The sequence below is a fragment of the Vitis riparia genome, chromosome 13 (assembly GCF_004353265.1).
Source record: "Vitis riparia cultivar Riparia Gloire de Montpellier isolate 1030 chromosome 13, EGFV_Vit.rip_1.0, whole genome shotgun sequence".
NCBI lineage: Eukaryota > Viridiplantae > Streptophyta > Magnoliopsida > Vitales > Vitaceae > Vitis > Vitis riparia.
Window position 1 is genome coordinate 5,164,738 of NC_048443.1, and position 21,816 is coordinate 5,186,553.

The 21,816-nt window shown below is 35.4% G+C and overlaps 2 protein-coding genes across 4 annotated transcripts in view; both read right to left on the minus strand.

The window, feature by feature from the left end:
* Positions 1-1,507: 1,507 nt before the first annotated feature.
* On the minus strand, positions 1,508-7,554 carry LOC117929397 (protein SENSITIVITY TO RED LIGHT REDUCED 1-like). Its single transcript, XM_034849708.1, has 3 exons — positions 7,422-7,554; positions 7,238-7,293; positions 1,508-2,263 (listed from the first exon to the last, which is right to left on the minus strand). Exons 2-3 carry the CDS (start codon positions 7,243-7,245, stop codon positions 1,741-1,743), a joined length of 531 nt encoding a protein of 176 aa, XP_034705599.1. The 5' UTR covers positions 7,246-7,293; positions 7,422-7,554; the 3' UTR covers positions 1,508-1,740.
* Positions 7,555-7,878: 324 nt separating this feature from the next.
* The window catches only part of LOC117929249 (flowering time control protein FY), a 41,337-nt gene continuing 27,399 nt past the window's right edge, over positions 7,879-21,816 (minus strand). The window contains exons 9-19 of one of the 3 annotated variants that reach the window (XR_004653716.1): positions 21,431-21,490; positions 21,273-21,333; positions 21,084-21,171; positions 20,903-20,966; positions 17,628-17,706; positions 16,721-16,810; positions 14,513-14,601; positions 13,699-14,237; positions 10,030-10,245; positions 9,218-9,302; positions 8,226-8,313 (exon numbers count right to left, since the gene is read on the minus strand). Coding sequence is in view for 2 of the 3 variants with exons in the window: in XM_034849519.1 (XP_034705410.1) it covers positions 8,188-8,313; positions 10,030-10,245; positions 13,699-14,237; positions 14,513-14,601; positions 16,721-16,810; positions 17,628-17,706; positions 20,903-20,966; positions 21,084-21,171; positions 21,273-21,333; positions 21,431-21,490 (1,412 nt within the window). In the remaining variant the exon portion in view is untranslated. Of the gene's footprint in view, positions 8,314-9,217; positions 9,303-10,029; positions 10,246-13,698; positions 14,238-14,512; positions 14,602-16,720; positions 16,811-17,627; positions 17,707-20,902; positions 20,967-21,083; positions 21,172-21,272; positions 21,334-21,430; positions 21,491-21,816 lie in introns of all 3 variants that reach the window. The other 2 variants (XM_034849519.1, XM_034849520.1) reach the window with 2 other exon arrangements.

Here is a 21,816-nt window from a genome sequence, read left to right on the forward strand (position 1 = left end):
CAGACTTTGAAATAATGTTGATTCCTAATCTACTTGATCTGCGTTTTTTCAGGTATTAAGAGAACAGTAAACTAGTTTTAAATGCAATGAAAAATTAAAAATAAGATTGTTTTCAATCATCATTCAGTCTTGCTTGTGAACTGCAAAGCTGCTCAAGCAACAAGGCTCAAGAAACGCCAGCTTGAATCATGAAAGGCTCCAAAATAATCATCTGAAACTATCTTGATTGCAAATTCACACGTGAACTTTCGAACAGCCAAGATATGATTCCATGAAGCAAAAAATGATTACCCATAAAAAAGAAAAAGCAACAAAAAGGGGGGTTGTTAAGGCACGCATTGCCTTCCCTTTTGTTTCAGAGATTAATCAGGCTTATACCTAAATTAACATTTCCCAAAATTGTCGGCCAGTGTTTTTTCTTATAGGCAAAAGTGAAAGCCAAAACATCCAAACAATGGCAAAATCACACCTGTAGAAAAATGAAATAACAGCCAATTTGGAAGTGATTTGGGTCAGTGCTTTTAGCCCATAACGCTTATGTTAGCATAAGAGGTTTTATGAAGAAGCATCCACCAGTTAGATATAATTTGAAAACACTGTGTTGATAGTATTTTTGGTTATATGTTATCTCAGACTAAATACACTATTAGTGTGGATGAACTGCCAAAAAGGACATTTGGATTTATTGCATATATATTAGGCATCAATTTTAGAAATAAAAAGAGAATCCCAAATGAGGTGGTGGTTTGGTGGTGGTATGAACGAGAGACACAATGTTGAGCGATCCTTCCGCCGTCTTTTTATTTATTTGTTGACTTAGGAAGGTGCAAGGATGCTTGTAGGTGGAATCCTAGATGGTTCTCCAGCATCTGGTGTTCTTCTAAACCATTTTCCCACTCAAAGCACACTCATTTTTTTCTCCTCTCCCTCAGTCTATTTAAAGGTCGAGGAAGGCACAACAATTTCTCTACAACCTCACAAGATGGTGTTTCACAAGGTTTCTCCTACCATTTGCATTCTTCTTACAGTTTTACTTCTCTTCCTCTCTCAGGAAACCCTATCGCGGGAATTGATCCAAGTTGCACCATACGGTAAGTACTTTTCCTCAGTCATGCTCTTGGGGTTGCCGGTTATCGTGTCTACTTTATGCAGACCAGCAAAATTTATTTATGGTTTGGGTTCTTGCAGAAGATAAAACTGTGCACTTGGATAGTGAGATACATGGAAGCTGCTCCGATCGGGCCAAAAGTTTTAAGAACTGCCCACCTTCTCCCGGTATCCTTGGTTCCCCTCCCACCTAGTAATCTGGGTGATGCCTTAATGTTTCGTCCATCAGTTACTGGGAGATTTAAATGGGAAAAACAAGGAATGATTTCCTCTGCTGTTTTTATGGCTTCGAAGAGAAGACTAACTATATTTACATGTAATGAATAAAATGCTTGCTGCTTTCAGCATAGGTAGATTGGTTGGACTAAAAGCCAACCTCTCAAAACCATCCCTATTTCAATGATAGATAGGAATGAGAAACAATATGTGAAACAAGAGAAATTGGAGGCATCTCCAAGAGCATAGCAGTGACAATACAGACTTTGAAATAATGTCGATTCCTAATCTACTTGATCTAGGTTGTTTCAGGTCAGGCATTAAGAGAACAGTAAGCTCGTTTTAAATGCAATGAAAAATTAAAAATAAAATCGTTTTCAATCATCATTCAGTCTTGCATGTGAACTGCAAAGCTTCTCAAGCAACAAGGCTCAAGAAATGCCAGCTTGAATCATGAAAGGCTCCAAAATAATCATCTGAAACTACCTTGATTGCAAATTCACACGTGAACTTTCGAACAGCCAAGATATGCCTCGAGGAATCAACAAGAGTTGAGCTCCTAAACTCTGATACATGCTGTTCATATGTCCCAAAGCTGTTCCCAAACAACACAATATTATTCAAACGCTCTGTTCTCCAATTTGCCTGTACAAGATTATTGTATAACTCTGCCTCACAGTGTGGCACGAAGAACAGTATAGGCTTTGAAGCTTGTCGCCGACCTTGCTCATTGACTGATAGAACAGAACAATCCAGGGCTTCCAACACTCTAGATTCTGTCGCAGAAAGAATTGGATCAAATACCTCGATATCCCCAATCCAACAGAACTTTCTTTTCAGCAAGATTGCCAGGCTAAGCTGCAACCGAGGGGGTTCATATGATTCAATGCTACATATACCATATAATACCATCTGCATCTTTAATTCAGATCCCAGAACCCTGAAAAACGCCTCCAACATGTGAGGAGTCTGAACTTGATCCAAAAGAACATGATAAAATGTAGAGTTTTCAAGTATCTCTATGCAGATCTGGATCTTCTGCGTCAGTTTTGTTTCTCTATAATGATCCATTTCAAGATCAGCTGGTGCTCATGGTTGTCAATGTTCTTCAGGATGCTTGCTCATGAGGTTCATCTCCGCTTACCACGACGAGGTAAAACAACAGTCCAATCACTAATGATATTGGCACCGTCAAGGGTGATAGTTTTTGCAGAAGCAGCCATAGTCTATGCAGAGATTTTTTTATTGTTAAATGCAGCTCATGATTTTTAGAATCCATAATCTGCAACTAATTTCCACTATACTATCACCCAAGACATTGTTGATTCAATTTATCAAATTGTGTCCAAATACCTCCCAGTACTTGTAATTTGTAAGATAAGTCAATAGCAAAACAATACATGATAGAAAACTCCCAACAGCCCCAAACAAGGAGGAGAAGCCAAGTAAGATAAATACTTGATGAAAGCACGTCTCACATACACTAAATCAAGGAGTTCAAAGCATAAACATGCATACAAGCAAATAATTCACACATACACACCTGAATGACCATGGTGCTTATTGGATCATGATCATGTCATTATGCAGGTGTGCCTAACTCATGTTTGATAACATGCTCAGAATTTGTTATTTAACTAGAATGGCAAACAATTAACTGGGCTATCAACATATAAAACATCTGCTTTGGCGATCATTGATCAAACAAAACTATTGATAACTAGTTTTCTCATAGGAGGGGGAAAAATCAATGGGACACCCTCAGTTAAGTAATCGAAAATCAAATTAAATCATTTACACAATAAACACAATTTTCTGAATGTTCTGCCCATAATAAGTAAATATAGAGATATCTTGCTTGCTGAAAGATTTAACTTCAATTTCACAGGCATCAAAAACAGATCCATCTTATTCATCACCATCAAGGACACCAACATAATCAGATTGATATCATACAGATCCAGAAAAAACAAATTTCAAATCCAAATACATTTACCAAGAACCAGCATAAATGAAAACACTACAGGTCTTAACTAATCAGGATTGAATTTCAATAATAATAGTTAAGAATAGATGGACCAAGTTTGATCCAACTATGGACTCAAGCAACTCCATCCAACACAAAATCAATGACATCAAACACAAGTCAAAGAAAAATATCCTAATAACAAAGCATTACAAGATAGTTTTATTACTGTATTTAGTGGGTCCTAATTCATTTATACCTAGAAAATGTTCAAAGACAGTTGCAGCCAACACCAATTTAAATCATCTCATTGTTTCCATGTGGGAAAGCCCTAGCTGTAGATTCAACCAAAAGGAAAGAGGGGAAGAAACCCACATCTCAAAAGAATCATCCATAGAAAAAAGTATTAAGAAATCTAAGAAACCAAAATCTTTAATTAATGCTTTGGAAGAGAAATCCAATCATCCTTCACAATGAGATATTAAAATTATAAAAATAATAAAAACAAAAGAAAATTCTGTTGATGGGACACAAGTCACAGTGTCATGTTCCAACACATCACTCCAATATTTGGTGTATTTATTACTACAAAAGATGGTCTCTCTAAGTGGAATGAGCAATTGATAATCCAACAGGTAATGATAATATTCCAAATACAAACATGGAGAAGTTGGAATTGGACCTAGGATAGTGGCATACAAAGTGGGTTATCTTTGTTCCATGCACCTAGGGCTGCCATCAGGTGCTCCTCAGGGAACTAAGCATTAGCCCCTAAGGGCTGGCTGGGGATGTAAAGGGTTGGGGAGATTTAAGGTTTGATTCCATGAACCAAAAAATGGTTACCTGTCAAAATGAAAAAGAATTGAGTGGGGTGGTAAGGCACTCACTGCCTTCCCTTTTGTTTCAGAGATCAGGCTTAAACCTAAATTAACATTTCCACAAAAAATGCCAGCCAATGTTTTTTCTTATAGGCAAAATTGAAAGCCAAAACATCCAAAGCATAGCAAAATCACAACTGTAGAAAAATGAAAGAAAAGCCAATTCAGAAGTGATTCGGGTGAGTGCTTTTAGTCAGTAGCACTTTTGTTGGTAATACTAATAGTAGAAGAGGTTTTATGAAGAAGCAGTTAATGTTTAGACATCATACGAAAGCACTGTTATCATAGTATTTGTAATTATGTGTTATCCAACAATAAATAAACTTTTGGTATTGATGAATTGCCAAAAAGGACATTTAGAGTTTATTTTTTATATATTAGGCATCAATTTTAAAATTAAAAAGAGAACCCCAAATGAGGTGGTGGTGGTAGTACGAACAAGAGACACAATGTTGAGTGGTCCTTCCATCATCTTATTTAATATTCATAGAGAATTCTACATCCCTCATAAGTGAAATAAAAAAAACTCGGAACACATACTATTTGAATCCGTACTTTCCTAAGCTCATTATATTATAGGACGGCACCCATTAAATATTAAGGTGATCCCATGTTATGATACTATAAAAATGGATAAAAGTGTGTCGTCTCATCACAAAACTCATAAACCGCTGGAACTCCAAAATTTTATCCAAACCCAAAAGCCCAAACAGTAGACACAAAGTGATTATCCACTTAAAAGAGTAAACCAAGACAATATAAAGGTGATATGAAAAACTCTATAAAATCAGCTGCTAAAAATATTGTAATTTTTGTCTAAGGCAATTGATATGCATTTAAATATTGGGTAATTACACACATTTTGCAAATTCGGTTTTTCTTTTTTTTCTTTTTCTTTTTTTTCCTTCCTTCTCCTAGACACAAAACACCCAAGGTAACCCACACTTCATCTTTTCTTTCAAGGTAAATTAAGAACAATCCCAAAGCAGTAAAGGCATATGCGCTATTTGATGGAATAGAAATACAGAAGATTGTTACAGAGAGTTTTCATAAAGCAAGTAGGTTTTTTATCCCTTAAAGACATTTAAGGGCTTGTCCTTGAAAAGAGTTGATCATGAAAGAAGAAATGAGGTATTTTTCAGTAGAAGATTAAAAGAATGGAATCAAGGTTATGTAAGACATATGCATGATCCCAGAAACCACTCATGCAAGAGTCTACATTGAAGGATTCATGACTCATTAGGGTCACTACCCTAATAAAAAAGAAGTGGTATCAAAAGCTGTCAAAAGCACCATATAATGTTTATATTAACATTGCAAAGAGTGATCTGGAAAGCAATCAACTATGAAAATTTTGGGGGATGATCCTATTTAAGGGGTAACCCTTCTTATTAATTAGAGGTCTCCCCAGTGATGCAACAGTATCACTAGAAAAAGAAAAACAAAAAAGAAGGAAAACACAATTGTTACATTATTCTTCCATCATTATGGTTACGGTTGATAGTGATATATTACAAGCAATGATAAAAATATCGGTAATCACGGATATATCAGAGATATATTGGCGGATATTTTGGAAAAAAAATATCGGTAGACTTAAAATTGTTAAAAATTCATGAAAATGTAAGGAAAACCTCATAATAATATAATTAAAAGTATAATAGATATTTTAAAGTTATTTTATTGAAAAATTTGATATATGTATAACAAGATTTATCATATTTGTTAATAATATCGTATGCATCGATAAAAATATGAATTTTATAAGTGTATATTTATTATTAAATTACATCTACTATTATGATATTTGATTATAATATGTCTAATTTTAAAATATATATTAATATTAAAATTATGATCCATTTAATTTAATTGTATTAAACAATATAAAATAAATTATGATATATATATATATAATTTTTTAATATTTAATTAATTATTAATGATATTAAAAACATTATGAAGAAAATTATATAATTTTATATTTTTGGTAATCAATTAAAAGAAAATTTTGCATTTAATTATAAAATAATTATAATTAATTTGCTCTTTAAAATATTCTTTTAATATTTTCTTTATATAATGAGTTTAAGTATACATAAGTTTAGTGCACAATATATAGCAAGAGGCAAGTTAGCCCAAATGGCAAGTGTAGTGTTCCCCAAACCTTTTGGTTTGGGGTTCAAATCCCCTCGGAAGCAAAATGGGACATTTTCCTCCTCGATCACAAGGTCTTTCCATGTAACCCACTTTCAATTGAAAAGCATAACACAAAATTCAAAAGCACAAAAATATCTCAATCACACCCATATCAAAATCAACAAGTAACAGAGGATGAAGACTCTTCATAGCATGGAAGAACACCAAAGTGAAAACATATGGCAACCCAACTGCAAATCCATGAACAAGAAAACCCTATAAGAAACTCAGCAAAAGAATATGAAGGGGGACTTCACCAGTTCTGTTTCCCAAAACTGTTTTTCATTTTTCGAAAATGACATGGAAAAACGCATGTTTGATTGTCCAGTGGAAGCAGTGTCTTGGGAAGAGTCCAGTGGCTGCTTCTCAAGACCCAAACATGAGGATTCAAGCTTAAGAGCTCAAGCTTTTTACTGTTCCACTGGTGGTCTGGCTGCATAATTTTAGAGAGTTTAATTTAAAAAATTTCTCTAGAATGGCCCATTATCCAGAAACATTATAAAGAGGTTTGTGTTCTTCTCAAAGAAACATTTCTGAAAATGAAACTGAACAATTGCTAACAATAATGCATACAATGCATCAAATCTTAAGACAGGTAGGGCATTGATTCTAAAACCAAACGAATCTAGGGGATAAACCATTAATGTAACAAAATAATACCCATAAAAATGAGAGATGAACCTAATAAAACCCTAAAAAATTCACCAGCAGTCCCATAAAAATTAAACATAATTTAGTTTTCCTCCATTTTCACGGAAACCAAAGGGAGCAACAGCAGCAAATCCAGTCCAGTCCAATCCAATCCAAACAAAAATCTTAGACATAAACAATAAATGATCAATAATTTAATATAATGGAATAAAAAAGGTACCGATTCATTCAACTAGGCGCCTGACAAAGCGATGTTAGCTACAACTGGAGCTGAATCTGACCAGACCAGAATGGAAAGAAAATAAGGACGCGTGTGGATTAATTAAGCAAAATGCTTTAAAAAAATTTTAAGAATTAAATTGAGATTTAAAAGGAGAGTACTGGTCAATAATCAAAATTCTTACTTTCCGTGTCTTTCTCAGCAACCGAACAGATCAACAATTAAAATTTTATCCTAAAGCTTGAGATAAATAGTTGCAGTCAACTGATAATTGAAAAACCGGCGGAGGAGCGGTGAACCGGCGGGGGTAGATGAACCGGAGATGGCAGGAGCCAAGCCGACAGCCGCTTTTGTGAACTGTGAGCTCTCAAAAACTAAAACTACTATCTTACCCTTCATTTTAGTGTTTTCCACCCGCCATCACAATTTGCCACCTAATATTATTTTTGTCACGTGACCTTTCCCTTTCATTAAAATCAAGTAATTTACTTTAATTTATTTTTATTTTTCTTCAAATATTAGTGTTGTTTATCCATTTTGAGACCAAAAAAAAAAAAGGAAAAAAAAAAGAAAAAAATTAAAATAAAATAATTTTAAACCAAACATCCTCATAGCATGTTTATATATATCTGATCATCTTCTAACCAATCATCCATAACCGATGTTTATATATGTTAGAAAGCTTTTGATCAAGGCTTCTAAATCCATGGATTGCAGAAAAGAACAGTTTTCTTTTTCACCAGGGGGAGCGTTTGTAAATAAAATTCACATCAACCGTTATAACTAGTTGTGTACAAGGGAAATCAATTGGGCAAATACAGAACAAACAAGAATAAACAGAATCCTGTTACATGCCATGGAAAATGGGTGAGAGTGAAAAAAGAGAGAGAGAGCAACTCTTGGTTTCCCTTCTGTCCCAGCTGACTGCCGCATTGCCCACATGAATGGTCCTATTGTGTTGGTTGGCCATGCGGCGGCGGACCCGGTGGTGGTGGCGGCGGAGCCATACCAGATGGATGACCCATATTTGATGGCAGTGTTCCCATGCCGCTTCCGCTTGGATTCGGATTCCCGGACTGCAATAAGAAAAATGTAGCAATTAGATTCAGCAGCATTATAAATGATATCTGTTCAGAAAACCCAGCCACATAAGAATGTAAATCTCATGTATGCAAAATCAGAATCCAAGAAATTTGCAGTGGAAAATCCAGACCCAAAACTTTCCACACGGCTTTGTTTGCCACAAGGAATTCATGTTATATATATATATGGATCACTGCAAAGTGCATTCAGAAAATAATTTTTTTATTTGCCTATCAGAAAGAAAATTAACTGTAGAGATCTCCATTCCCGATGTTTGACGTGCAAGTCCATGAGTTAAAACTACCCACGCATATAAACAGGGATTGAATTATAAACTATTTCAGTTAATTTCCACTGATACATTAAGACTTATAGGTTCCTATTTTTGGCTTTAGCTTTAAAAGTCGCAATTTTTAAAGGGCAATAACAAAAATTCGTTTATTTACATCAAGCTTTCGAGGAGCCCATTCAAGACTTACTCGAACTATTACTCAACAGAAAATCAGAGCTTTGGTTTCGACTCATCGGGATATTGGTATCCTAAAAATTTTATAAAACATGCAAGAACTTGTAAGCCAAAACTGAGCTTCTACAAGAAGTGACGTTTTCCTGGTTTCCATATTAAGCTCTTTTTTAAGTCGTAATCTCTTTGGATAAAACTAACCAAATAGGCTTAGAAGCTTTTATTGAGCTTAAAAAAGAGCTTTACCTTTGAAAGTGTCTAGTCTTAGTTGAGAGTAAGGCCTAAGTAAAGTGTCTAAGCTTCATGTACGAAGCTTTTGAGTTGGAAATTTAATAAGAGCTTCTACCCTTCAATCTACTCTCAAGAAAAGTACCAGGAAGGGAAAAAGAATTGGGAAATGGCATAAATAAAAAAAAAGGAACAGGAGCACAAACATTCAGCAGATAACCAGTACAAGTGTCTTCTGTTGTGAGAAACGAACACTTCTAGACATCATCTTGTCCCCAATCCTTTATCTAACTGAAGAAACAAACTAATTAAACATGCAAAAAAGATATCAATGTAAAAAAGGGGGAAAGGATTCATGGCATTTACGAGATGGAATTCCCTTGAATAGCCAAATTTCTTAAGCAACTAAGGAGAAACTCAACTTGAATTTCCTTTTTTTTTTTTTTTTAATATGCAAATGAAAATTCGAAACTCTAACTTGAACTTATACTCCATTTGGTTGCAAAGAAGACATGAAATAGAAAAGTTCAAATCTTACAACCAGTAGGAGTCGAAAACACAGTTTGCGAATTCCAAATACCATTTCCTTTTCCTCCATCTTCTCAGATAAATATAGGGACATAAACCAAAAGGGAGATAAATGCATGACAAGAAGAGGATTGCATGAAAAGAATCAGTCAGTAGCACATGGATTGTCTTAACAGATCTCATTTCACATGGTTTTATGTGTGTGAACTGCATGGTTTTCCAAGTTTTCCACATTTAAATTTACCACTACCAGTAGATGTCATTCAAACAGTTTAAAGGATGAAGAATGACTTGTCCTTGCTACCAAAAATTTTTCCTTTTTGGTAAAAATACTACATTCAAAGAGTCTAAGGATAAGAAACAAATACGATAAAACTCACACTAGCTACCCAAAAAAAAAAAATTCAGCCAGCTGAAAATAGCTATCTCTACTTGCCAAGAATGAAAGGTAAAACAGTTTCTAACACCAATAAATGAAAGTCCATCTCACCTGGTAGGGATTCAGCCCGGGCATCATTGGCATTTGTCCAGCTGGAGCTCGGTTGAATGAACCACCTGGTGCATACATTTGAGCCCCACCCTGGAAACTTCCAATGGGAGGAGGTACACCACCAGTGGGTAAGGATCCTGCATGCATTGGATTCATGCCCATAAAATGGCCTTGTGGCATTGGGGGACCCATCTGATTCATTGCACCTTGCATCCCCTGAACTCAGAAATATACTTAGGTTAGCAAACACTAAAAATCTTTTATAGAATGGAAAGAGCAAGGTTTCTGATCCACCATTTTACAAGATGGATGGTTTTCAATCACTGAACCACCCAAGGCAAAGCTTGAATTTGGTTCACTTGCTAATTTTGCTATTTTGTAGAAGCAGGAAATAAGTTGTTTTGAGTTTTTGCTTCCAGTTCATAAAATAGGAAACACATTTGGCAATCATGTTGGTTATATGTTGTAAAAAATATAAAAAATAAAAAACATGCATACTGATAAAAAAAAATTGAAACACAAACAAACAAAAGAGCTACTAAATTGCTACTAAATCATAAAATAATTTTAGATTGACACACAGATGAGATTACAAAGGAGCAAGCATGCACAGGTTATGCAAATACGATACTAATATTTCTGCAAGCTATTTGGATATGGAAGTAACTTGACCAGAAACTCGAGGTATTAGACTTTATAAACATTCAAAAATTATAACAGACATCAAGTGGCCATATGAACCATTATTGATTTTAAAATCTGCATTGATTTTGTTGTTAAGAGCATGGGACCATTCAGATCATTCAAGAATAAAACAAGTGGAAAATAAAGAAATTATGGCAATCCCTGCACAACACACACCACACATGTGCGCGCGCACACACACAGACCATTCAAGAATAAAATAAACATCAAACAAGGAACTATGACAGGCCATATACAAATGAAACCCCAGAGAGAGAGAGAGAGGAGCAAATTTTTTTTACACTATAAGAAACACAATATCATATGCACTGCCACATTTTATTTTATTTTTGATAAATAAAAAGGAGTATATTAAAAAGAGGCACTCTAGAAAAGTTCCCCAAAGTACATAGAAAGTATACAACGGGCACCAAAAAGCACCACCAACAAAAGGGAATAACAAAAAACAGCACTCAAGCAAAGCCCAACAAATCCACAAAATCAATGGTGGAAGAAGGACATGAAACTGAACACACCTTAGCTCATGTGCAAAGATTACAAAGGGAAGAAAGTTTAAGCCCTTAGACCAATCGCCCCTCATTCTCGAATGCCCTACTGTTTCTTTCCTTCCAAATTGTCCACAAAAGACATAAGAGACCTATCCGCCACACCTTTTTCTGCTTTTTTTCCCACAAAAGACCCATGCCAACTAAACAAAGTCTCTCTAACTAAGGCGGGGAGGACCCATTACACCTCAAATAGAGATAAATGCCATAAATCCCTTGCCCTATCATAGTGCAAGAGGATGTGATCAACAGATAGGAAGCATCTATTAGCCAATGGTCACCCTCTCCTCCGAATATGATGCAAGGTTAAGACCTTATCCCACATAGCCTCCTAAGCAAAGAAACCCACCCTCGATGGCACCCATAAGTTCCAAATTATACCTATTGGGAAGCGCCTTGTCTCTTCAGCTCTAAAGCCTTGTAGAGGGATTTGACAATAAATTTCTCATCCTTTGACTTTGTCTCAGTCACCTGATCACCCACATACCCTCCTCCTTTGCAATCTCTGAAAGAAAAGCTCCACAAAAACCACCTCCCAATCATTGAGCCGCCTAGAAAAGAGGGGGGCCCATACACCCCCTTCAACTGAATGGTTCCAAACATCCTCCATCCAAGCCTCCTTGGACGAAGCAATAGCAAATAAGGAGGGAAAAGAAGTGCACAATAGTTTATCACCACACCACTTATCCTTCCAAAATCCCACCCTCCTCTCTTTATGCACAGAAAAGGTCATACTACACCTCAAAATATCCCAATCTTTCATGATGACTTTCCACAACCCTACCTCATACCTCTCTTTCACTTCGCAAGAGTGTCACCCTCTCCTTTGCAAAACACTAACTCCATTTGCACAAAAAGGTCTTGTTTAGGAACAACAAATTCCTAACCCCTAGGCCACCCCAGACCACCCTTTCCTTTTTTTTTTAGCAGACAATAGATCATCTTACTAAATGAGGTTTCCACTCAAGGGTCCCTCCTCCCCAAAGAAGATCCTTTTGAATTTATTCCACCCTCAGTCCGACTTTCCTAGGAATACAAAATAAGAACATAAAATAAATTGGCATGCTAGAGAGACTACTACGGATTAGGGTAAGCCTAGCCCCTTTGGAAATATATTGTCTTTTCCATAATGATAATCCTTTTTAAAACCTCTCCTCCACACATTCCCAAACTGCCACAAAGTTAAACTGAGCACCCAAGGGAAGGCCCAAGTAAGAAGACTGGAGCTCACCAATCTTGCAACCAAACTCTGGAGCCAACTCTTCTAAATTCTCCACTCTCCCTATACAAATCAGCTCACTTTTTTACCCTAAACATTGACATTGCCTCAAACCACATAAGTAACCAACTCTAGTAAGTCAATTGATCTAGAGAAGGCTCACAGAAGCCTAAAGTATCATCAGTGAACAACAACTCAAGTAAGTCACATGCATTGCCACTTGGATTACATGTTTTTTTTTTATTTCTTTTTTTGCCCCTAGAAACATTTAAGTTTTTGTTCCATAAACTTTCAATTTCAATACTCATCTCTTAAAAGAAGAAAACAATAGAACCTCACCAAACATATTTTCTGCCATTGACCTTTTTGTTATTTAAAAAATAAATAATTAAATAAATTTAAATTTAAAAAGGCAATCAGTAACTATGCCCAAATTGGGGCCCTAAACTAGCACATTTCACTAGAAAATTACACATTCTTTCATGAAAGGCTGAGCATGTCCCTCTGCATCAAGGGCGCTTAACTGAAAAAATGGTGTAGGAGAGGTGACTCAACAACATAATGTTTGATTTACCTCCACTTCTTCACTATACAGTTTTCAACAGCAGCTGGCAAGAGCACAATATGGAGGAGCATGTCCTCCATTTCACTGAAAAGCTATGTCACATGCACACTTCAAATGTAAATGAAATACGTGTCAAATATGGCATGATAATGTTTGGGTACAAGATATGTGCTCAACATGCCAATTGATCAAGACAGCCAACAGGTGGCCACAACAAAGAAAAAGAACAAATCCCCGATACATCATAGGAACCTTGGAGTCACATTGACCATAAAAGCATAAAAACTGAGCAATCAAAGTTAACCCTGCCCAAGAGAAAAATAGCATACAAAATTAGATAAAAATAAATAAAAATTAGAGTTTTGGTACAAGATATGGCATACAAATATGGTATGACAATGTTTGGGTACGAGATATGTGCTCAACATGCCAATTGATCAAGATATGTAGCCAACGGGTGGCCACAACAAGGAAAAAGAACAAATTCCTGATGCATCATAGGAACTGAACCTTAGAGTCACATTGACCATAAAAGCAGAAAAACTAAGCGGTCAAAGGTAACCCAGTCCAAGAGAAAATATCATACAAAATTAAATAAAAATAAATAAAAATTAGAGTTGCACACAGCTTAGTACCATTGGAGCAGGCATCTGCAGTGGAAGTGATGTGGGCATTGAAGGCATGGGCAAGGATCCTGGCATAGAAGACGGAATATTTGAAGGCATACCCATTGGGGGCAACTGGGGAGGAGGGCGAGGTAAGTGAGGATGTGGTAGCAGGGGTAAATGGGAAGGAGGCTGTAGCTGTGACATATTTGGTGGCTGCAGAGGCAAAGGAGGCATTTGCTGTGGGAGTGCCTGGTGGTGTTGTGGCATTTGAGGAGGATTTTGTTGATATGCCTGCTGCTGGTTGGCCGCAAGAAGGGATGGGTGAGGACCAGGCGGAAGAGGAGGTGCCCCTAAAGGAATTGAAACAGGAAGAGGCTGCTTCTGCTCTCCTTGAGCTGATGTATCAAGAGATGGGATAGTTAATGGCATTGCAACTCCAACACCTGGAATGGTTCCCTCGTTTCGGGTCAATCCAGCTGCAAATGGACCCGGAGTTGTTGGGGTTTCAGGTACCTGGAAATTACCAGGCATGCGACCACCAAGTGCAGGGTTTTGCTCACCATAACCTAGCACAGATTAATGAACTTAAAAATAATAAAATTCCAGTTCTGAATAACGATTTTAACAATTTCAAATACTTTACAGTTCAATGCATAGAAGTTTGTAGGAAATACACAAACCAAAGCAGAAGATATATGGGATATTCAAGTGGATTTCCAGAGTAAAAAATACCCCTGAGCATAATCCATTTGGTTATAGAATCCAACAAGTTGAACTGTAGAGAATTTGAACTTGGCTTAAAAGAAATACCATGAAGTGATCAGGAGAATATAATAACCACCTTGGTTGTGCCCCATGTTGAATTTATCACGAACGGTATCTCCTGGCCTATTTCTACACCAAAATTTCGTTGTATGATCATTGCTTCCACTGCATGAGAAACTAGAAGTTTAGTAACTTGAGGAGTGGCCTAAGCACAATAGAGATTAACACAGAAGAACTTAAAACTTCCATGCATTGTCTACCACAATAATGCTACATAGACTGAATTAAAGCAACCATTAGATACTATACAGGAAAGTAAAGCCAGAACAGCACAGCAATTGATAGAACTTGAAAATTAAACATTTCAAATTAACAGGCCTTAAAATGGAAGAAACCACAAATCACAAGAACTGTGAATAGGAAGGAATGTTGTATCACACTTAGTCCAAAAAAGAAGATTGTGACAGAGATATTTGAACTGCAAACTATGTATAGGGCTGATCATCAATCATAGAGACAAGATCAAGAACTTATCTCTCCGCAGGCCACATGAACCATGGTTCACAACACAGGAAACTACATTCTCCTGTTCCAATGGAAAGCCACCATCTCCAGTTAGTAGAAACAGAAAAATGAGTAAGAAGCCTATTCTTTAGGGACCTCTTTCCTCACCACCAACCTAGTAAGCACTTCTGACTTTCCCAACCTAAAATCATGAGTAACTATTGACTTCATTGTCTAGTAGCATGACATTTCCCATACAAGTAAATCGAAAAGCATTTCAACCTAACTAAGATCTCAACCTCACAAGTAATGTATTTAAAGCAAATGACTTATCCAAAAAGCTGTCTACTCTGAGTTGAATCTGCAATGCCACTTCCCAAACAAGAACTTTCCTAAAAGGAATGATTAGCCAGATCCCCAAAATCCAATTGTTTACACAGGAAGAGAATTATCCCAGTTCATCAATATTTAACCAATCATCTGAACCTGTCAGAAATCCCTGAGACAACTCCTCAGTCTCTTAACCACAAAAGCAGAAACATGGAACAGAGACTCAAGAAAGTAGGAAGATTGGCCAAAGTGCAGTATTTCTAAGGAACTGAGTTGTTCCTCCACCCTTGCACCAAGGGAATACCAAATCTTTGAAATTAAAACCAGTTCCCTATCTGAGACCCTATTAAGTGACCAAAAAGCTTTTCATCTTATAGTCCAAGTCCCTAGCAAAGCCCATCACATCCAATAAAAGATCCTCCAACCAATCACTATAACTGTCTTGACAATTACCAATCATTGATCCTCCTTTTACCAATAACAAATTTGAAATTGCATTTGAAAAAATAAAATTCAAAACTAAACAAAACAAGGAGGTACAGGCCACTATGAACATAATTCATAATTCAAACTCTAGTCATACTTTGAGCTAGATCTAGAGTCTTCATGTTTTTTATCAGATGATTTTGTGATTCTATCTTACAGTGGGAACCAAAAAAATTTGATCCCTTAACCACAGGATGATGGTAGCAGAATAAACATCTTGGAAAATAGAAAAAAATCAAATATACAACATTCAGAAAAATAGACCAAGATTCTAAACCAGATTTTTTGGACACTGCAGGAAGTCAAGGTCTCCTTGTCTTAAACTCTACCAAAAGGTTACCTAGCATGCAGTACTAATGATGTCAAACAAACTTACTAAATTTACATGCTCTTTTCTTTGTATACGTGGAGTTCTTATCAATAACCTCTCACAGAATGATGTTCTCATGACTAATTAAAGCAGTCCAAATTGGACCCAACTAGTGAGATAGCCCCAGCAAGTTTCTGATCCTTGATTAATTTTTTTGATAGTCAGTTACCATCTTCATGAATGGAATTTTATTGAAAGCCAATGGAAAAGGTCAACTGAATTTTGAGTCAGAATCCTCCAAATAAAATTACATTAACAGAAACAAAGCGCCCTATGCTAGATGTGAACGTTTACCCACCAGCAGTTAAGCAACAGCAGGTTATAAACAAATTGATTTTCTAAATAAATACATTTCTTTCGAAAAGAAAGAAAAAACAACAATTCATAAAATTGGAATATCAACTGAATGATTTATGGCCAAATCTCAAATGTGTTGGCAAAAAAGGGCCACCGTAAAAGAGAGGTTAAAAGTTCAACACTTACGACTAGAAAACAAATCTTCCAAAAGCAGCATCTCTAAATATCACACTGAAAATGCAGTAAAAATGACACAAGATAACCACAAATGACAAGAATAATCAGTTCAGAGCTTACCTGCAAAGAATATACCCTATAGGATGCCAGGCAAGGTCCCAAACACTATTATCGTGGGCACCAGGAATTTCAACCTGGGGGGTTTCATGCCTGTAAATCACAAGAATGTATTTGGAAATGAGATACAAGACCTGAAAGCAGTTATAAACATGCAGAAAGGAATGATATCAATAACATCCACCATGAAAATAGAATCCATAAGCCCATTTTAACTTGAGGATAAGACATAATACAGTCAAGGACTAGGTGCAACTTTTAGATGCAAAAAATAGCAAATCAGAGGTCTTAGAGGAGGGGTTGGGGCTAGTTCCTTTAGGTTTTATCTTAGAACTTCATAATTCTTTTCATTTCAAGGGTTTGTCTTATGCCTTTTAATCCACTATGACTATGGTCATCTTATTAGAATGTCAATTGGTTTTGTTCCATTCATTATGATATGTTCCTAGAAATCAGATAATATAATTGACAGAGCAATGCATATTCAATAAAGAACTCAAAGCCAAAACCACCTTATATTCTAATACAATATATTCTGATAAAGAAACCAAAGCCAATAAGATAAATGTAAAATATGTGCTCCATAAAGCATCACTTACTTCTAAATCCAATCCCAATTCTGATCAATCAATCCATATCAGTGTCAATTAGATTAAATAAATACATGGCAACAGTCGGCGGCCTTTATTTACATTTATTTCTGCTATAGATTGTTCCATGTTTTGCCCAGGAAACAACCAAAGAATATGAGTGGTACCACATGAAAAAGGGTTTGATGCATAAAAGAAACGGAGGCATGGAAGAGGCAAACAAACAAGAGAAAATGAACTGATACATTAATGAGTACAAATCATCTTTTTAATATTACCCATGACTAAAAAGAATATCCTTGATCAGGAAGAGAAATTACCCGACTAGCCAATGGAAAATGGATCCATCAAAACTTCCACTTACAAAATAGTCTTCATGAAATGGATGCCAAGCCAATGCTGCAAACATTGGAAACAAGAGTTACATTGAATTACCATCAGGAAATTGTGCAGCTACAATTTAGCACTAAAATCATTAGGTAAAACAACTGTCTACGGATAAAGCATAATGAAGGAATCTCACATAACATTTATCCACAATCTAACCACACTCTCAAACTTGAAGACACAGTTACTATGATATTGCTATTTATTTGGAGACACCTATTTCTGCAACCCAATATCCCAGAAATAATTTCTTTTGATCATTCAGATGTGGTAGCAAAAAATGTAACCATGAATACTATATTCACAGTCTAGGGAAAATACAGAAAAATATCAAACATTTTAGATCCTATTTTAAGTGTGAAGTAACTCAGACTATGAAACAATTCACGCACACCCATCAGATATCCCTTGTATCACTAGCATCAGCATCCAAAATTTATTTTACTTTGTTTTTTTTCACTTTTGATGATAAGACACCAAGACCTATGCCAATCTCCTAGTCACATAATTTGAAGATCACTCTTAAAGTGACTTATTACAAATACTTGGCAATGTCAACCCAAATCCTCTTCCATATTTCGATTCAATCCATAGTCAACTCTGATTCAAGTATTGCCCTGAAGGTGACTAGTCTACAGGCTTGTCTAGTTGCGCTGTAACTTCCAATAAGGTGTTTCCCTAAAAAAGACATTCATATTTAATCAGGGAAAAAAACTTAGCCTCCAAATGGGAGGCATTTTAAAAAAACAGTCCTTAAAAACAGTTGTTGAAAATTGTTCTCTCATGTTTTGTAGAACAAACATCAGTTTGAGAATTTGAAATATTTTTAACATGTTTTCTATATTTTCAATTATATTTTAAAGGTAACTTTTATATGTAGTACTTTATTTTTAAAATAGCCCTCAGAAAACAAGTGAAAACTACTAAAAAATGTTCTCTAAAAATGCCTTGTTTTCCATTTTCTGGTTGTTAAATGTGTTTTCCTTTTTTTTTTCTTTTTTTCTTTTTATATATCTAAAGAACAAAAAAAAAACTGTTTTGAAAAACAGTTCCCAATCAGGGCCTTAAATTCTGAAACGTCCTCCTATAGCACTTTTGCAAAAGCATATAGCTCCAAGAGTCAGACTTTTTTGCTTTAAAGTGCTTTTGTGTAACATATATGCTAACTGCTTCAGCAGTCAAAAAGAGCTTTCAGGCAATCCAAAAAAGCTGCAGCAAATGGTGCCTGCATAAGAGATAGTTTTGACAAGTGAAGATACATGGCAGGTGACTAAAAGTTGTTATTGTCTTCTTATAAAGCATTGCATCGCCCTTGAGGCCTGGCTCATGTGGTAAAGAGATGGGGAGGGTTTGTGGGACGTTCCAAGTTCAAGCCCCAATGGGGACAAAAATTCACCTATCAAAAAAATAAATAAATAAAGCACTCCATCTTTCTCACGCCAAACATGGTTTGTAGTAAAACAACTTCAAGGGAAAACATGGAGCCTATTTTGGAATGTTTGTGAGAACAATTTATGGAAAAAAATTTTAAATTAGTTTGAAGGACTTAACCATGAAAGGTTTCTCGGTTATTAAAAAAAAAAATTTTAAAATAGTTATCTAATGTTTTTAATGACAAAAGTTTGTTTGGGAACTTGGAATATTCTCAACCTATTTTCTGTGTTTCCATATATTTCTTAAAAATGACATTTATTTGTAATGCTTTATATTCAATCATTCTCCATATTTATGCAATTATTTTTTAAATAACCCTCAAAACATAAGTAAAAACAATTAGAATGTACTCTCAAAAACATTCCTATTTTTATAACAAGTTCTCAAGAAACCGTTATCTGTTCAAAAATTACCAAATATGTTTCAAGTTTGGAAAACAATTTTCTATTTTTAAGAACAAAAAACTGTTTACAATTCCCAAGCAGTTTCATAGTAACCTTAAAGGACATGAGATATTTTTTTTCTTAAATTAAAAATAAACAATTCATTGATATGAATTTTCAAGTACAAGTAAAGGATGAGAAATCCTTTCAAAAATAATAAATGACAGTAAATATAAACAAATTTTTTTTTTTTTCTTGATAGGTAAAGACACAGAAAATTAATATATTAATAAAAAAGGGTGCCCAAAGGCCAACCCAAAGCGTAAACAAATATTGAGTCTTGCCTTAAAATATATGTTTACTACTTCGACAAGGATTTTTCCCTGGAATCAGGTTTTCAAAGTTACTTTTGGACCAGGTTTTAATTTCAAGTCACAGGCATATCATAAGTAATTCTTTTTCCTATGAATATTCGTAGGAGATGCCCTTCCTTGCTGTCTTTACTCCTGGAACTGGTCACCAACATAAAAATATTTGAGTCCTAAGCACCATAGCTCATGGACTTATAACATAAAAAACATTTTGTATTTACACATACATCTCATTTGTGACTAATCAGAACTTCTATTAACAGTGGCTGAATATCATTTCCTTTCCTAGTCTCTGCTTTGACTAGGATTTTCCCAATTGTGAGTTTTCTGGGACAGATTAGTCTAGAATTCCAGTCTCAAATTACTTTTACATAAGGTCTGAATGTCATCATAACATGCTGCTTTTTCCCTTTTTTTCTTTTTAGCGAATTTCATAGGAGACCTCTCTTTATCATCTTTATTCCTGGATATTGTCAGTGACATGTACAACCTAGATTAACTTGTTCAATCTTATTTTTATTTTCCAGCTTTCGTTACTGATCCAAGGATTACATTTTTTTAATTTCCCTGGATCCAATATTTTTTTTATGAGCTACAAAGTCAATCTCATTATAGATTGGTTAGAAAATGCAAAATATGTAAGTCAGCAATCAGCTCTAGAAAATCAGCAATCAGCTAGTTAGGAATTATCATGATGATGACAGTAACTGCAAAACTGCTTTCAAATAGTAATAAAAATAACAATAAAAACAGCAATAACAACAACAACAACAACAACAACAATAATAATAATTTCTTTTATCATATTGTGACTGCAAACAGATTATTATGAAGTGTTTAATACAACGATGCAGATAGTTCAATCCTCCAACAGACAATATATTCATCTGAGTTTTTCTTCAGATATCATTTTATTTTCACATGCATCAGTAGAAACAAATAAAAAGTGCATAACAACCATCAACATTATACATCACATATAAGGCATAAAAGTTTTTGAGGAGAAGTGTTGTCACTAACCAGTCACATCCTTCCGATGCCCACGGAAGGATTCAAGCTCCTTCATAGCCCTTATGTCATAAAGCTGTAAAAGCAGAGTGAAATAATGCATAAGCATCCTAAAAAAGAGAGAGAGAGAAGCGTCCAAATTCAAATCCTTTCAATTTGGAAAGATAGCCTCAGAAAAAGCTAAGTTACTTACCTTGATGATTTGATCTTTTGAAGCAGTTAGCACCCAGTTACCATTTTGATTCCATTTGACACAGAGCACAGTGTTTTTATGGCCATGACTGCAAAAGAGATTTACAATTTCTCAAAATAATTTGACTTACAAACTAAAATAGTTTTGCTCCAAAAAGAATAGAAAAGAAAAGAAAGGAAAAGCACTCACAATGAACAAAGCTCTCTTCCTGTTTTGGCATCCCAAAGTTTCACGAGGTTGTCTTTCCCACCTACATAGAGGACAATTCAATTGAATATGAGTATGGATCTGCATCTTGCAGTAAGATTTCAACAAAGAAGTTTAAAGAAAGGTGTACAAGTACACACCTGAAACTAGCAAGGACTTTGTAGGGTGCCAATCAACACTCTTCACATCCCAACCATGGCCTGCCTGAGTTTAAAACATGTACACAGAACTCTTAGGTTACTTCATGCACTGTTTAATCACTTATGCCACCAATAATATAGACATCAAATCCCATGTACTGTGAAGGACTTAGCAAAGAAGCAATTCTCCAAGCAGTAATGAGTAATTTTCTCATATCATCCAAATGAAAAAAAAAAAGGGGACAAAAAGATATAGTGGAAGACATTAAATGAACTCTCGAACCCTGTGGCATACATTTCAGGACAAGAGGCTCCATATAACTCACAAGAAATACCAACTACCCAAAATCAATGGAATGCAACCCCCCTAAATTCCCCTCCACAGA